Source organism: Gavialis gangeticus, unplaced genomic scaffold (assembly GCF_001723915.1).
Source record: "Gavialis gangeticus isolate Ggan-Ray unplaced genomic scaffold, GavGan_comp1, whole genome shotgun sequence".
NCBI lineage: Eukaryota > Metazoa > Chordata > Crocodylia > Gavialidae > Gavialis > Gavialis gangeticus.
The window spans coordinates 5,649,908-5,665,667 of record NW_017728993.1 but is presented as its reverse complement, the minus strand read 5'-3'; the positions used below and the strand labels follow the sequence as shown (position 1 = coordinate 5,665,667).

Below are 15,760 nucleotides of genomic sequence, written 5' to 3'. Positions count from 1 at the left end.
GAGGTGGGGACTGTCCAGAGGCCGGAGGTGGCTCCCGGCAGGAAGCGGGTGTGCTCCTCCCTGCCGCAATCAGTCCATGTGCCCTGTACAGGAAGAGATGCAGGGCCACAAGGGCAGGGACACCTTGCCCTTGCTGCTCAGAGGTTGCTCTCCATCTCGTCCTTCTCCTGCAGCCCATTGACAGGGCTGAGCGCCAGCCGGTTGCTCTCGTTCAGTCGCCGCACACGGTAGCTCTCGTAATGCATGTTGTGGGTGATGTCCTTCAGGTCCTGCAGGTGGGATCTGGGCATAAGAAGCAGAGGGTGAAGAGACAGGCAGGGGCTGGGGGAGGTGGGGCAGGCTGGACCCAGTGCGAGGGTATAGATCAGGGCCAGATGAGAAGCAGCGGTGGGAGGGAAGGGGGGACATGGGGCTCTGTCCCTGCTGCACGCCCCCCCGGTCATTCTTGATGGGCAGTTTGCTAGTGAGTTTCAGAAGACCTTTTAAACTTTCATTTTTGGTTCATGGACTAAGACTGAATGGCTTATCTTCCTAAATTCTGTTGGGACACTCCAACATGGTTTTTACTTTAAAAAATAATCTAAATATTATGTCTGAATAGAAACACAGCATTTCTATACACGATTGGGTAAATAGGTTTTACCTGAGATTCAGAATAAATTGCTCTACTTTGCTTTATAATCTCAGGAAGTCAATAATTGGTTCACAAAATGAGGAATTCTTCCCATTATCAGTTGATTAAATATAGCTATGACAAGAACGATAATAAAAAGGAGGAAAAGAATCTTGTCCATCACTTTAAAACCCATTCAGAAGAGTTGAAGTGTTTTTGATATGTTGGGGAATAAGTGATCTGCGATGGATTGCTCATTTAGGTTTTTTGTATCAGACAAATGGTTGAATTCATGTCATGTTTGAGATTTGTACAGATTTAATATGGAAATAACTTGATTTTTGTTTTTCTTTTTTTAGCCTTCTGTTGAGTCTTCAAGCCCAGGTAAATATTTTTAATTTAACATTTTATAAGCTTAGGATGGATGAGCACTTTAATAAAATGCTGTCTGATAGCATTTTACTTGTCTGCTGAATATTATTGTTGGATTTAATTCAGCAGTACAAAACTAAAACTCCAGGCATTACCTGCTTCCAGTTATTACAGATTTAGTGTGTTTAAGGTTTCTAAATTTTAACCAGGCATGTAGATATATGGATGATAGGTGATGTAATGAACTATACCAAATAGAAAGAAATTTGGTTAAACACTATTTAAATTAGTATTTTGTGAATCTTAAAAGCAACTTACACCTTTAGAAGTGTCTTCTTACGTGTATCTCCCATATGGTCTTATCTAAACCAGTAGATTGTAAAAATGGCTGCTTGCATTTGGAATTAAATTGTTGTTTGTTACATTTTGGTATGCTTTAATTATTTAGTGAAGTAGTCGTAATTAAATGTTGTTATCAGAATGTGTAGTTCTTACAATATAGTAGAATATATTGTAGTTTTCCTTACGCACATAAATGAGAGTGCGTTTCCTGTCATTGTAGTTTCCATTTATACAATCAGAGTAGCACCTGAGAATTGTATATGACCTTTCATCAGTAGATAAATAGTACTGAAAGCACAGAAATTTTGTCAGGATTAAGGTAGATTTAGAGAGTACTGTAATGAAATATGTACAGCCACTGCTTCTGATACATTGGGTATTTGGCTAGTGATGATCACACTTGTCCTTTGTTTTCATAACCACTAAATTCACTTACTTAAATAAAGGTGCAGCAGTACCAACAGTATATTTTTACAGTGATACAAGTTCACTTTCAGATTATATCAACAGGAAAATATTTGCTTCTTGTGATTCTTTAAAAAAAAATTATGACTTCTTTCTAAGAACTGGTTGGTATCTCATATTCCAGTTTGGTTGACACACCCTTCTTGCTGGGTATAGTCAGTGTTGCACTTAGCTTTTATTACTTTATCCAAAACAATTAGCATTGCTACAACGGCCATCTTGGCATTGAAATGCAAGTTTTCCAGTAGCAGTGAATATGCTTTTCTTGGTTTTTTGGTCTTAGGTCTTGTCTAAATAAACAAACTATCACTTTAATTATAGTGTGCAGTTTAAAGGGAAACAACCCCCTAGTGTGGATACAGTTATAGCTTATTTCAGTGCAGGAAAGAATGAACTATACTGGTAAAAGGCCCTTGATGTTGCTGTTAACTGCATACTTGGGTTGTACTGATTTAATTTTTTTGATAAAACAGTTTTTTAGAAAGTGGTTCACTCTACTAACTGAAATACGTAGACTTTGTTTTGCCTTAGTTCTTTGCTCAGTTTTTAATCCATGTTGAGTAATTAAGAAACTTCAAGTTTAAGTATGTGTTTCTATATGAAAAAATATACCTGTCTTCCCATTGCAAAGTAGTTCTGAAATGTTACTGTCATAACATATTTAATAATTAAAATTTATTTAAAGACAATATTTGAAATTTACTACATTTTGCCATTTTAAATTGATTTATCAATTTACATTTTTGCAGCATGTCTACAAGCCAAGTATTCTCTCATTTTAAAGATTTGGAAAGTGCAACTTGGGTTATTTGCTTAAGCAAATATTACTAAATTATTAGCAGGATTGGGTTTATTAATATTACTGAGTCAGCATTATAATAAATCTGTAAAATTTAGTCAGTCTTTCATTTAAAGTTGATTCAGTTGCTGTTTAGTTACTAGATCTAGACTTTTCTACAAAGAATACTGTGAAAAGGTTGAAGTGGCAGGAATGGATTAATCGTGAAAAATTAAAGCCTTGAATGCAAGGAGTCTTAACCTTAAAACTTCCTGCGTAGTTTAAAACTTCCTGCTGCTCTGTATGTTTGATTATCTATATAACTTTTTCTATATCCTTCATGTTGTAAACGGTGATGTCTTCCAGGAAGTCACTGTGGTACTAAGTCACTTAGGTGACGTAACTGACCTGAGGAAAGGCATTTGATGCTGAAACCTTGTCTAAAAACTCTCCCAGCTATACGGTTTGTCCAGTAAAGATACCACGAAAAATCCTTGCCTCTCACACATTTTCTGGACCATAATGGGAACAACACTCCAACCCTACTTCATGTGCATAAGCAGTTTCTACTTTACCTAGTGCAGGTCTCTGTTTCAGGCTGCTGACTACTTTGGCCTTTGGAGACATACATTCTGAAATGATCACAGTGCTGGATAGCTGAAGCTTTTGCCTAGCAGTAGTGGGTGTCAAGCAGCTATAATAGCATACAACATTTGAAAAAAATAGCAAAACGTAACTGCCGATTCTTTCTATATAGCCTGGGACACTTGGGAAGCAAATAATCCATTTGACTCTTTTAGGACAATTGATTTGTTTTGTTTACAAACATGTGAGCATTTTTAGCTGTAACTTTAGATGACGGTATTTTTATTACTACTAAACAAAAGCCAAAATTCACAATATGATCAATCAAATTGTTTTGTACCAGGAGGTTCAGCAACATCTGATGACCATGAATTTGATCCATCAGCTGATATGCTGGTTCATGATTTTGATGATGAACGGACGTTAGAAGAGGAAGAAATGATGGAAGGGGAACCAAACTTCAGTTCTGAAATAGAGGATCTTACAAGGGTAAATAGCATTTAAAGACCATTTTGTGTAAAATAGCTGTACTTTATCTGATTTTCATCACCATTACCTGGATATATGGACACTACTAGGAATGATGACCTGTCAGTCCAGAAACTGCATTTGCAGTTCTCCAGCTATACAGCAATGAGGTTGATGTATGCAGTAGGCTCCATAATACCTGTCACTGCAGTTTCCTCTGTTTTCAAGGTGTAGGTTTCACATTTTTCAGTTAACGTAATGTTAAAATATGCTCTAGTTAAACTTGAATATTGTTTGCAATGCCACTATTTTCTGATAAACGCTTGCATTTGATTAGTATATGTTGAATTTTTAGTATTCGTTACATTTTCTTCATTCCATCATTTTCCGTTTAATTCTCTAAGCATTCTCATGGTCCAACTGAGACACGGATTAAATGATTTGCCCAGAGCCTCATAGTGAGTTGTCAGCAGAGCTGGGATTACAACTCCAGTTACTGATAATGATGTCTACATCTTAAATGTGTGTTTTGAAATAATTGCATATTAAGATATATTTTCATTTTATACTCCTGCTGACATGTATGTTCTGCCTTCAATGGTCTTTTAGGGGATATAAATGTGACAGGACCTTAGATTGGATTGCAACTAGATATTCAGTCACCAAAAGTACACTTTGTGACTAAAGAATAATTCATTATGAATTCTAAACTAGTGTAGATGCAGTCTATGATCTCATTGGCTGTAAACGTTTCCAGCACAGGTAATCAGTTCTTTTCAAATGCATATGTAAAGTACAAATCTTCTTCAGCTACAGTAAATCTTTATGCCAGTGCAACTTTAAAAAGCTATTTAGCATGTTTAATCCCCACTAATGGTATCGTTTACATATATAAATTCAGTTAGGATGTTAAACTGATTTATCTTCATTTAAACTTTATTACAAATTTTGAGAGAGACTGTCTAAAAAGGGTGGACTGTGGGAAAACAGGACTGTACAGAGAGCATTTATTTCAGTCTTCCTTTATATTTTATGGTCACCATTCAAGATGTGTCATAAAGTAGTACAGGCAGCAGATGTATGTCTTTGGGTAATACCTGGGTGACTTGAGCCAATGCTAGAACATGTTAGTATTTTTTTAACTGTTGAAAATTCAGTTCTACTCTGAAAGATGTCTGCGTAGAAATACCACCTTCAGACTCAGTAGATGTGCTGCCCATTTGCTGACTTCACTGGTAAAATAAATTTTTATTACCTTTTTTAAAATGAATTATCAACGGATTTACTAAGAGCTTGTTTATGTAAGATACTCAGAAACATTAAGGCAGCTGTCATGAGATGATTCTGTGGTCACTTTGATCCTGAATGAGGGCATCCATACACAAGTTTAACAGGCTTTAATTCATATGCATTGACTTCATGCCCTTAGATCATTCTCCTTAACTTTCCTATGAGTCCTTGTGTAGATGTGACCTAAATTCCAGTAATGGGGCCAATTGGATGTATTTATGCATTCCTGTTGAAACCAGTAAGTCACTTAGGTGCTAAAAGATATGATATGGCCTTCAAAGCTATTGTTACTGGTGAAAATCTATCATTTAATGTTGAATTTGAAAGACTAGCAGTTAATCCTTGATATTTTAAAATGAACACATTTAAAGAAAAAATTATTTAGAAAACAAAACTGAAGACTTCCATTTTAGTCACCTTTCACAGGAGAACCGCTGTTTAAATAAGGAACATTTTAAAACAGATTTTTTTTAAGATTGCTTTGTTTATCTCTTTCTACCTCTGTATACACTGGGCACATCTACATATGCATTAATGCGCTGTTGCTACTGTGCATTAAGTTTAGTACCTCTAATATAAGGTACTAACTAAACTTGCAGTAGCTGGTGCTGCTGTGCAGTAGCCAAGGTGCACAGTCATTTTGTGACACTTAATGCTCAGTAGACTACTTTTACTGTGCATTAGCACAGCTTTTGCCTTGCCACGCTATGCACAGTAGAATGAGTCTTGTGTATTAAACGTCTCATGTGGATGCTCCCAGTTAGTCTCCTAAGGGTTTTGTTTATTTAAAAAAATAGTACAACGTACCTAGTATGCATTTCAGTCAATATTTGCTTCTTGCTTTTATTGAAGGTCTGAGGAATATCCATATAAAAAGTGATGTGTTGATCAACAGTATGCAAATTTGGGTGTGCAAGTACAGCTGTAAATTCTTAGACTACCAAAAGTTAGAAGTTGTGCTTTATTCCTACTAGTTTATATATAAAATATCTCTTAATTTGTAGAGATGATCTCTGTGATGAGACATCTTTCAAATCAAACTTTGTTTGCATCTTATTCAGGAAGGTGATATGCCAATTCATGAACTACTTAGCCTTTATGGCTATGATGGTACAGTCCGAATCCAAGAGGAAGAAGAGGATGAGGAGGAGGAGGAGGAGGAAGAAGAAGGAGATGATGATGAAGATGTTGATAATGATGACAACAGTGGTTGTAGTGGAGAAAACAAGGTGAGTGTCTGTAGTAATTTCAAATATCTTCCCAGTCAATTCCAGGCATCTCTCAGGACTGAATTTGCAGGCACCTTCTAGTTTGGTCCCTAGTAACACATGAAATTCTTGCATGGGTGTGCCATGTGGTGGTGGTGTTTGCCCACAGCAGTTGTTGTTTTTTGCCCCATGTCGGGTGTCAGTTTTATGGTGGTATTTTATGTATACATGCAAATGAAATCTTTGCTCCAGTACAGTGTAGAATTTTCTCTAAAAGTTCTTTCAGAAGTTCTCTAAAAGAAGATACAAAAGAAAAGATGAAGCGGTATAGTCTGAGATCTTTATATAGTAGAGGGTCTCATAGTTGAAGCCCTTGGATTTGACGTCAGTGGACTGAGTTAAGTGTTCCTCCCCATCCTATCTTGCCTTGTTCCATGACCCCAACAGTTGGCTGAGAACCAGCTGTCTTTCTATTCTTGTCCTTTTATGTATATTAGGTCATTCTTTCTTGCAGTTTTATTTTTTGTTGGTTTTGTCCAGTTCAGCCTGTATTTCCTGTGCTAGACCCCTTTTACTTGAGTTTTGCTCACATGTTCAGGGTTGTGTTCTGTCACTGCTGCATCTGCCACTATAACCAGGTGCAATTGCCCAATGCAGAGCCATACCAGGAAGGGCTGCAGGAGGAGCGTGTGCATTAGCTGCAGCAGGAGCATGCATTAGCCTTATCGCTAAACCTAAAGCAGGAGGAGCGCCTGTTCAGTCCTTCCCAGTCTGACCCTGCATGCTCTTCCTGGAAATGTGGGGCAGGTGGGGCTGTCTTGTGTGCCTGTTTCCAGCAGAAGCATACAGAGCTGGACTGGGAGCAGGAGCAGCAGGGCTGGGCACTCCCGCTTGCAGTCCGGAGCATAAGCTGGTTTCAGTGCTGGCAGCAGCATCCCAGTTGAGAACGAGTGAGGTAGCCTAGGTAGCATAGCTCTGGTTTTCAAATGGGGAGCTACCACAGTCAAAAAGTTCTGGAGGGGGTGCCCCGAATCTGAAACGGCTGAGAACAGCTCCATCTCATAAACCCAGTGGTGCTCAACCTTCCTGCCCTGTGGGCCAGGTAAGCAATACTTGGTCTGTCTGTGGGCTGAATCTAGCTGATCGGCCAGATCTGGTGCACAGGACAGGCATGGCAGGGCCTCATCCAGCAGTGCGGAGTAAGGAGCGGGATGTGGTCTGACCCCAATCCAGCTGGGGTTTGGGAATTTGGTAGGGAAGGGGTGGCAGTGTTAATTGCCACTGATTCCTGCTGCCAAATGTCTTGACCCATAGAGAGCCCCGCGGGCTTTGTGCCATAGCTCCACAACCTGGATTTGGCCTGTGACTTGAGAAAACTGTTGTAGATGTGCTAATTCTTTTGTTATTTTAAGCGAAATGATCTCTGGTACAGAAACAAAAAGTCTATTTTTATGTGGGTTACAAACTGCCTGAAGTTCCTAACTTAACTATTTGATATTGCATTAGGCTAATATAGTGCATTTGTCACTTGTGCTATATAATAAACAGCTTAAATTTTTATTAGCAATCAGAATATTTCATGCTACGGTGGTTACTACTTTTAACCACAGTCTTTTGTACTGTTAAAATAAGAGGTGCTCATTTATCTTGAGATTTTTTTTTAATCTGGTTACAATGTTGCAGACAACACCTGTGTCAGCAGTAATTGTAACAAATCCACTCTTCAGTTGTTTTGGGGGTTTTTTTGGGGGGGGGGTTGTTTTTTATAAATACTTGCATGGCATAATTGTAGTTTCTGCATTGTTGGTAGCTTTCAACAATATGTAATCTCACAGTACTACAATTATTATTATTAATATTAATATCTTTCTAGAGTTAATACCAAAAATATTAAGGAGCCAGAATAGTGAGGTAGTTCAACCTAGATAGAAAAAGGAAATATTTTGTCTTGAATGTATTCATTGTAGCATTCCTGTTAGAGGATCAATCTGAGCTGTTTTAAGGATATGGAAACTGAAGCACTATGAGGTTAAATGATTTGCCAAAACTCATGTGATGGATTTTTGTCTAAGAATAGAATTCTTTAATGTAAATCTTACCTGATTGCTCTCTACTAAAGGCTTTTTTAATGTATGAGTAAAATCCTGTCATCCCTGAGGTCCCTTCCGTGTGATTCTTTTAGCAGTTTTTAGTTGGTCAAAGAGGAAAATACTTTGTAAAATTCTAACTGTAATGTTAAGCCATCTTTGCTTTAGTCTACTTTTTAAACTTGGCCTGTACATATTTCTTAACGAGCATTGGTGCTTTTCACTTTATTTTTTTTCAAATCTACCAGAGTGATATTATTTGAAAATTGTATATTGAGTAGAGCCGAAGTCCTGTGTCAGTGTACCTACTGTGCAGTGGTACTTTTTGTGCCCTGAATGAATAGGGACTTTGCCCATATCTGTGCAGGCTGGCATCCTACATATGTATACATCTGGAGAAACCACTGTCAGTGCATTAATAGTTTTTAAATGCTTTTGAAGCTGTTGGTTTTTGTTATCTGCAAGCTTCACTGCCAAAAATTGCAAAGCCTGTTAACCTTTCCTCGTTGAATGGCTTGGAAAGAAGAGATTTAGAAGGTTCATATATTGTATTTGTTGTTAAGCGAACAAGCAAAAAGCTCTGGGAAACTAAGAAGGGGAGAAGGGAAACGTAATGCAACATGGATACAAATTTAAATACAAGTAAATGAAAACCAAAGTTTTAGTAGTACCATTAATTCTGCTGGGTTGTACTTGGACTTTTGTTCTATTTCTAATTTGCTTTTAAAACATTCAGTTCACAATGTGGTTTGTATTAAATGTGTACTATAAGCACATTGGCTACACATGATGTGACTGAATTATTACACGTGAGCCTGAGCAAGTTGTGTTAAGTGATGCTTACACAATGCATAAAACCAAACATTTATCTAACCATGTTCATCTAATTTTCCTTAATTTTCATATCACTCCCTGGCTATTTCAGTTCTGTTAAAAATCTGTTCTTTTGTTTTCTAATCTTTTTACCATTTATTTTAAGTCAATGATATTGGAGTTCAAGTATTCTTACTGGAATAGGCATGTTTGTATGATAACCTTGCACATTAAAAATAAAACTTTTCTAAGAGACTAGAAATTATCATCTGATTTATTATTCTTCCTAAACCAAAATTCAGGAAGAAATGTTTTAAAGACTTTAAAAATATCAACAAAACTTAGTTTAATTTCCAATTTTTAGCACATACTCACTTATGACTTACTCCATGAAATATAATTCTCCTTCTCCACCCCCGCCTCCCCAAAAAAGCTAAAGGTGAAGGTCTTTATCATTCCATGTCTTCGTGAGCAGGTTTACTGACACACACATTGCTGTATGAGGATTTGAGAATCGTGAACAGGACTGTGAAATTGATTTTTGCCCTAAGGCATGCATATACTCGCAAAGAACTCAAAATGTAAATACAAGATTAGGTTTGTACACTTGGAACTCCTTTTGGACAAACAGAATTATTCTGTAATACATATATCCAACATTAGCCATCCTCCCTGTTTGGATGAAAGATAGCAGAATACCTTCCCTCTCTCTGTCTCCCCCCCTCCATCTCTTCTCCCTTCCCCCCCCCTCTGAAATCACAAAACAAAATAAAAATCCAACAAAACAACACCTGTTTCTAACAGATGACTTGGTTCAGACAACCGTGGCAGTACAGTATGCTGTTGATGCCCACTGAATACAATGGCAACCAATGCATTTCCTTAGGGGAAAAACTAGACATGATGTTTAACTCTGATTCATGCCCCTAGCTCACCTATCAAAGCCTTATTATTAAACCTGACCTGCTTAAAATATTAAATTTCAAAATCCATGTGTCAGTAATTTGTATAATATATTTAAACAATCAGTGTGGTTCTGCACAACCAGTCTATATAATTTGAATTTTTTTTATTTATTGTCATGTATGCACAACCCTCTTTTGTTTTATTTATGAAAATAAATGCAGTCAAGTAAAAAGAAAGTTGATTCTTTATCATGTAGAAAGGTTAACTGATCTCCTGTTTGCCTTGTTGTATTTAAGGAGGAGACCATAAAGGATTCATCAGGTCAGGAGGATGAGACACAGTCCTCTAATGATGACCCAGCACCATCTGTTGCTTCTCAAGATCCACAAGAGATAATTCGCCCACGTCGATGTAAATATTTTGATACAAGTATGTGCTGTCCAGTATTAAGCACCCTCTAAATACAATTGACATATATCTATCACGGCTTATAAACACTTCAAAGATATCTGTTCTCACTGTTCGTCTTGCTTTCTTAAGCTGTCTAAACATTGGGGTTTTGTTGTTGTTCAGTATATAGTATAGCATGCTTCTTTTTACAAGTGAGGGACTCTGCATGTTAGGCTTTTATATCAGTTTTTTTAAAGAAAATGATTAAATTTGATGCAAAATCTGAGTTTCTTTATAAATACAGAAATAAAAGAAAAACCTGTGGCTAACAGAAATACATTCAGCACTTTCTTAACCTTCTGAAGGAAAGCAGAGACTCTGCAAGACAGTCCACATGGGCTTCCCCTGCACCATTGAAAGCTCCCTAGCATTCAGATGGGCCAAGTGACTTCAGTGGCCTGCCTGCCTGGACTAGCCAGCAGGATCAATAGCATAGTTCTTTTACATAAACATTCCTTAATTGCATTTGTAATATAGTGGGTGCATCTACATGTGCATATTGCAGCAGTTTTGCACCTAAGTTTATTGCTCCCAGGCGCTACATTGACACGTGCACCCACAACCCCAGCACACTGAGCTGGGTTGGAGCAGCCCTGGGTGGCAGGGGGCCCCAGAGACCAGTCTAACAATCTGGGGCTGCTCTGATTTGGCAGGGTGCTGTGGAAGGGCTGGCTGGGGCATGAGGGTGCTCCAATGTCAGGCTAGCCAGCAGGCAGCCTCCACACTGAAGCACCCTTGTACCCCAGCCAGCTGGATTAGCCTCTAGCATGCGCACTGCTGTGGAGTTTATTAGTTTACTCCGGCCTAATAACCCTACATGTGTAGATGCCCAGACATTTACTGCAGAACCAATTAGTCTACTGCATGGTAAACATCTGTGTAGACCCGCCCATACACTGCATTTCTCTTTTGTCTGGAGCTTCTGTTGGTCTCCTGAACAGGTTTACCTCTGTTATCAGCTGCTTAATTCACACGAAACAGGCAGATAAAATACATAAGTATTTTTTTATACATTCCGAAATTAAGTAGTCGCTATTGCTGCAACACAGAGGCCAAGTACGTAGTGGTCTGTGTCATGAAAATGTTTGAGAATACTTAATAGTTGTGAATGAAAATGATTCTGCTTAGAAGCAAAATAAAATGAATAGTTTTTCATTGGCTGCTCTACACAATGGAAAAATAAAGTGAAACACAAACAGATTATTTTCTTAACAAATTATTTCATGCTATGATAATTTAAGGTAGAGATACTAACACAGAGAGGGACTTTTAGTCTTAACTGGATCTAACTTGATGCTGTTGCTCATAATGCTACTGTTTCCTTTGCCACCCCCCATGCAGTCCTCTCTCCATTTCTTAAGCTGTGCCTAACGTTCACATATGCAGCCATTTGCAGCTATTAATCTGGTATGATGTAACTCTCCTTTTAGACTCACTACTATCACAGTGCTACTTCAACTTGTCTTAAACCTGTAGTCAACTAATGTAAAGCATATCATACTGTCAGCCAGATTGTTTAGCCAACAAATATTCAACAGAGCAATAACCTTTTCTATCAAAATGAAGTAAAATGTATTCCAAAATACTAAATTGCAGTTAAGGTTGCTTAAACAGCTATGTACTCTACTTGATTTACTTAATTAAAATTAGTTATTAACATCTATGTTAGTTGCTATCTCATAGTTATTTATCTTTCGGATTTCTTTCTTGTATTTTGGTAGTATCTAGGATCCCAGGTATGGACATGTGCTGTTTAAATAGAAAGCAGAACAATCCCTGCTCTTAAGAACTTGCAACCTAAACAATCAGTCTCTATATGTTTGTATAACCCATGTGTCTTGTATTAGCTATAGTTCTTATTTTCACTGTTTATTTGTATTGTGCCAGCTGTGTTAAAATATGGAACATCTGGATGCCAGTGCCATCATTAGATTCTGCAGCTGCTTCTGTTAAGTTGGGATAAGCCAACTTGTGCTGTAAATGTTGAATAGGAAAATAAAAGCTTACGTTTAGGTTAAAAATTGACAATACAATTTTCACTTATTTGTATCTTAAAAACCTATATCCAACTTCATATCTTTCCTGTTAAAAAATATTTAAACAGGGATAAGAACATTAGCCGGATGTTTCCTCTAAGGCAGTGAGCGCTGAAATATTTAATAGTGACTTTTAAACTGTAATTTAGAGTGTTACCTTACCCACAAGGTGGCTTTGAAATGTAGGTGTTGCTCTTCTGTTCTAAGGTGAGTGAAATTCTGTTGTTAATATACTGTGTTGCTCTTGAGGAAGGGGATTGCAACCATCCCTTTATCAAGACAGTGGTGGTTAGTTAAGAAACCACCACTCACGAGACATCCCAGCTCATGAGTCCAATAGCCAGTTGGAGTTTGCCTTGAATTGTCTGTGTCCAAGCCATATTCTAATGGACTAAAGTGTAGCTTAGAACATGATCCATGCAAATATCTGATTTTTTTTTTGTAGACAGTGAAATAGAAGAGGAGTCTGAAGAAGATGAAGATTATATTCCCTCAGAAGACTGGAAAAAGGTAAATATTTAAGTTCTTGGAATTCAGTCTGTGTTATGTCAAATAGTATTTTCAAAAAGCGAGCATCTTGTGAGCTGTTTAGGATAAGTACGTATTCTTTCAGTGGAAGGGGACAGGAAATAAGTATTCAGTGATGTTAGTTCCTCCCAAGAAAAAAAAATCAGTTTATTTTATGTCTCCAGAAGATGAAACAGACCTAACTTGACAAGCCAGTATTTTAGTTATTTTTAGCTTGTGTTTAACAAATCATTTCATAACCATTTTCCCTGAGGTTATCTACTAGTAACCAAGCAAAAGGCTTTGCTATCTCTTCTTTATCTTATAAAGTTGGCCTGGTGATCTGGAGCTTCTCACTCTATTCAAAGGCAACACCACTTTGCTTTGAAAACAGCTTCTTTTTTTTGTTTGTTTGTTCTGTTTTCCAGATTTTCCCCCATCCTGACTTCCCTTCCCTAGGCCATTCCAGAAATAAATTGTTCAACACACATAGTCTGTACCTTTATCTGACTCGTGGGCAACTTTATTCTCTCTCGTCCTTTAAATGTTTTTTGGCAGCATAGAATATGTTTGGAAGACAACGTTCATCTAGAAATTGTTTAGAAGTTATAGTGGAGTGGTGTTCTCGTCCTATAAGTGTTGAGTAGGTGAGATTATTGTAACCTGTTCCAGCATAGGAGTTTTCTATAAATAGGGAAGTAATTAAAGAGAGGAAAAAGCTTTGTTAATAACTTGTTTGTAGCTTCCTGAAAAGGTTTTTGTATTGAATTCTTTAAAATCTTACGTATGCTTTCCAAATTTGGATGAGAACTTGCTTAATTGCAGAATTACCCAATTTTTTTTGTTAATTTTTTTTAGAGTTTCAAATGATTCTTCTAAAGGCACAAAGAAACAGTTTTGAAGAACATAACATGATTTCATCAATCCCATTACTGTATATGGATATCTGCATACAAGAATTGGTGTTCATTCTTCTTGTCAGCCAGCAAAGTGCTAATTGTACTGAGTGTGGTGTCTGACAAGCCAGGATGGACTAATGTGGCAGGCATGAAATTAGAGAAAGCATTGCCAGAGTTATCCCTACTTCTCTCCAGCCAATTTGAAAGAGAAGAGGGGGAAATTAACTGCGGTGGATTCTTTTCTTCTTTAAAAAGATGACCTTTAACTTGGCAATTAGTAGTGGAGTAGAAGGCAGGAACAAAGTGCTTAGTAACCAGGATTCAAGGAGTTAGGGATCTTGGATTCATCAAGTTATGAAAAAGCCACAAAATATCTGTGGTGTGATATCCTCTAATATTTGTAATATCAGGGTCTTGTGGAGTTCATTTTAATTTCTGCTGTTCATAAGATGCAGTATCCCCTGCTGGTCTCCCACTGACTGGTGAGGTGCTTTTCCCACAACCTCCTCCTTCATATCACCCAGCCTGAATGCCACACATTGAATATACATACGCCATGAGAATAACTATTGCGTCTCTCAGTGGTCTCTCTTGGTTTTGGGTTTAACGGCACCTTTGTCTCCTCTCAGGTCTCTGAGCATATTCTTCAGGCCACGTTTTTCCACTTTTTCCAAGGTGGAATCACATGGTTCTACCGCTCTTAAATCAGGCTCTGGGCTATAGTATCCTGCAGGTCAGCTGTTCTTATGCCAGTTTCAACTGTATTTGGTTTTTCCTTTGATATTTGGTGATCAGCTGTGGACTCTGTGACCAAGATACTGTTAAATCTTAATAGTAGGAATAAAGCATAGCATAGAGGGAAAAGGGTTTTAATGTGGTCTGTATATGTTTACCTTGCTTAAAGCCTGTGATTGTGACCCAGACAAATGTAGTGTCTTATAAGAATCCCCTGTGGTGTCTGCCTTTCTGAGCAATAATTGCAGTGACCTCTGGACATCATATGCATCTCAGTTATTCATAGTCTTCCTGATCTGCTTGCCCCTGGTATAAGCAAAACAAGCTTAGTTACTTGGCTATAACCTAGAGGTAGAATAGTCACATTTTATGCTGTGAGCATTCTCTTAACCACCCTGTAGTGTTTACTAGGATACAGCTTATCTTGAACTATTATTTTACTTCCTGCATGTGTTTTCTGACAATCTGCTGTTAAACATAGAGCATGCATCACAATCGCAATATCGAATCACTCTCTGTAAATTATCACAGAGCAGTCACGTGTCTGTCAATCATTTTCTGCAAATCTAAGATTGTCACTTTACTTAGTAAAGTATGCTATCACTCTTACACTCTTTTAAAGAAGCTGTTATGTGACCTGCATTTGTATTTGTGTTTTTCATAACAGGAAATCATGGTGGGCTCTATGTTTCAAGCTGAAATTCCAGTTGGTATCTGTAAATACAGAGAGAATGAGAAAGGTGAGAGTTGATGCTGTGAAAATTACTGATATGTGGAATTTTCTATATTAAAGACTTGAAACAATTCATCCTAGAAAAAGACTGAGAACTGTTTAGCAACTAATGTCACATGATTTGCAAATAAGGCAGTTCCTTCAGGCAGATGCACCTGTGTTTTGAAACTGTGTATCATACAGTACAGGAAATATCCATATTTTATTCTGTTAATTACATAAATATAGAATATGGATTTTATTCCTTTATCCAAAATATATTTTAGAAGTAATATGTGTTGCTGTATTAGGATTAAATAATAAAATAATATGGTAAAATATATTTGCTAAGGAGCAGTGATAAGGTTGACTTACCTTGACTTACCAGTTCCTGATTTGCAGGCATAACCTATTCAACCTTAGCCTTCTTGATATTTTAAAAAAATATTTTCTTGTCTCTTTTGTTTAAAAAAAAAAAAAAAAAAAAAAAAAAA

The 15,760-nt window shown here is 37.3% G+C and overlaps 1 protein-coding gene across 2 annotated transcripts in view; it reads left to right on the top strand.

The window, feature by feature from the left end:
* MIER1 (MIER1 transcriptional regulator) overlaps window positions 1-15,760 on the top strand; it is a 57,815-nt gene that overhangs the window by 20,541 nt on the left and 21,514 nt on the right. The window contains exons 1-7 of one of the 2 annotated variants that reach the window (XM_019528423.1): window positions 326-330; window positions 973-997; window positions 3,499-3,644; window positions 5,975-6,142; window positions 10,224-10,356; window positions 12,859-12,923; window positions 15,222-15,294. In XM_019528423.1, the coding sequence (XP_019383968.1) occupies window positions 3,546-3,644; window positions 5,975-6,142; window positions 10,224-10,356; window positions 12,859-12,923; window positions 15,222-15,294 (538 nt within the window). In that variant the 5' untranslated portion in view covers window positions 326-330; window positions 973-997; window positions 3,499-3,545. Of the gene's footprint in view, window positions 1-325; window positions 331-972; window positions 998-3,498; window positions 3,645-5,974; window positions 6,143-10,223; window positions 10,357-12,858; window positions 12,924-15,221; window positions 15,295-15,760 lie in introns of those variants that run through there. The other variant, XM_019528424.1, reaches the window with a different exon arrangement.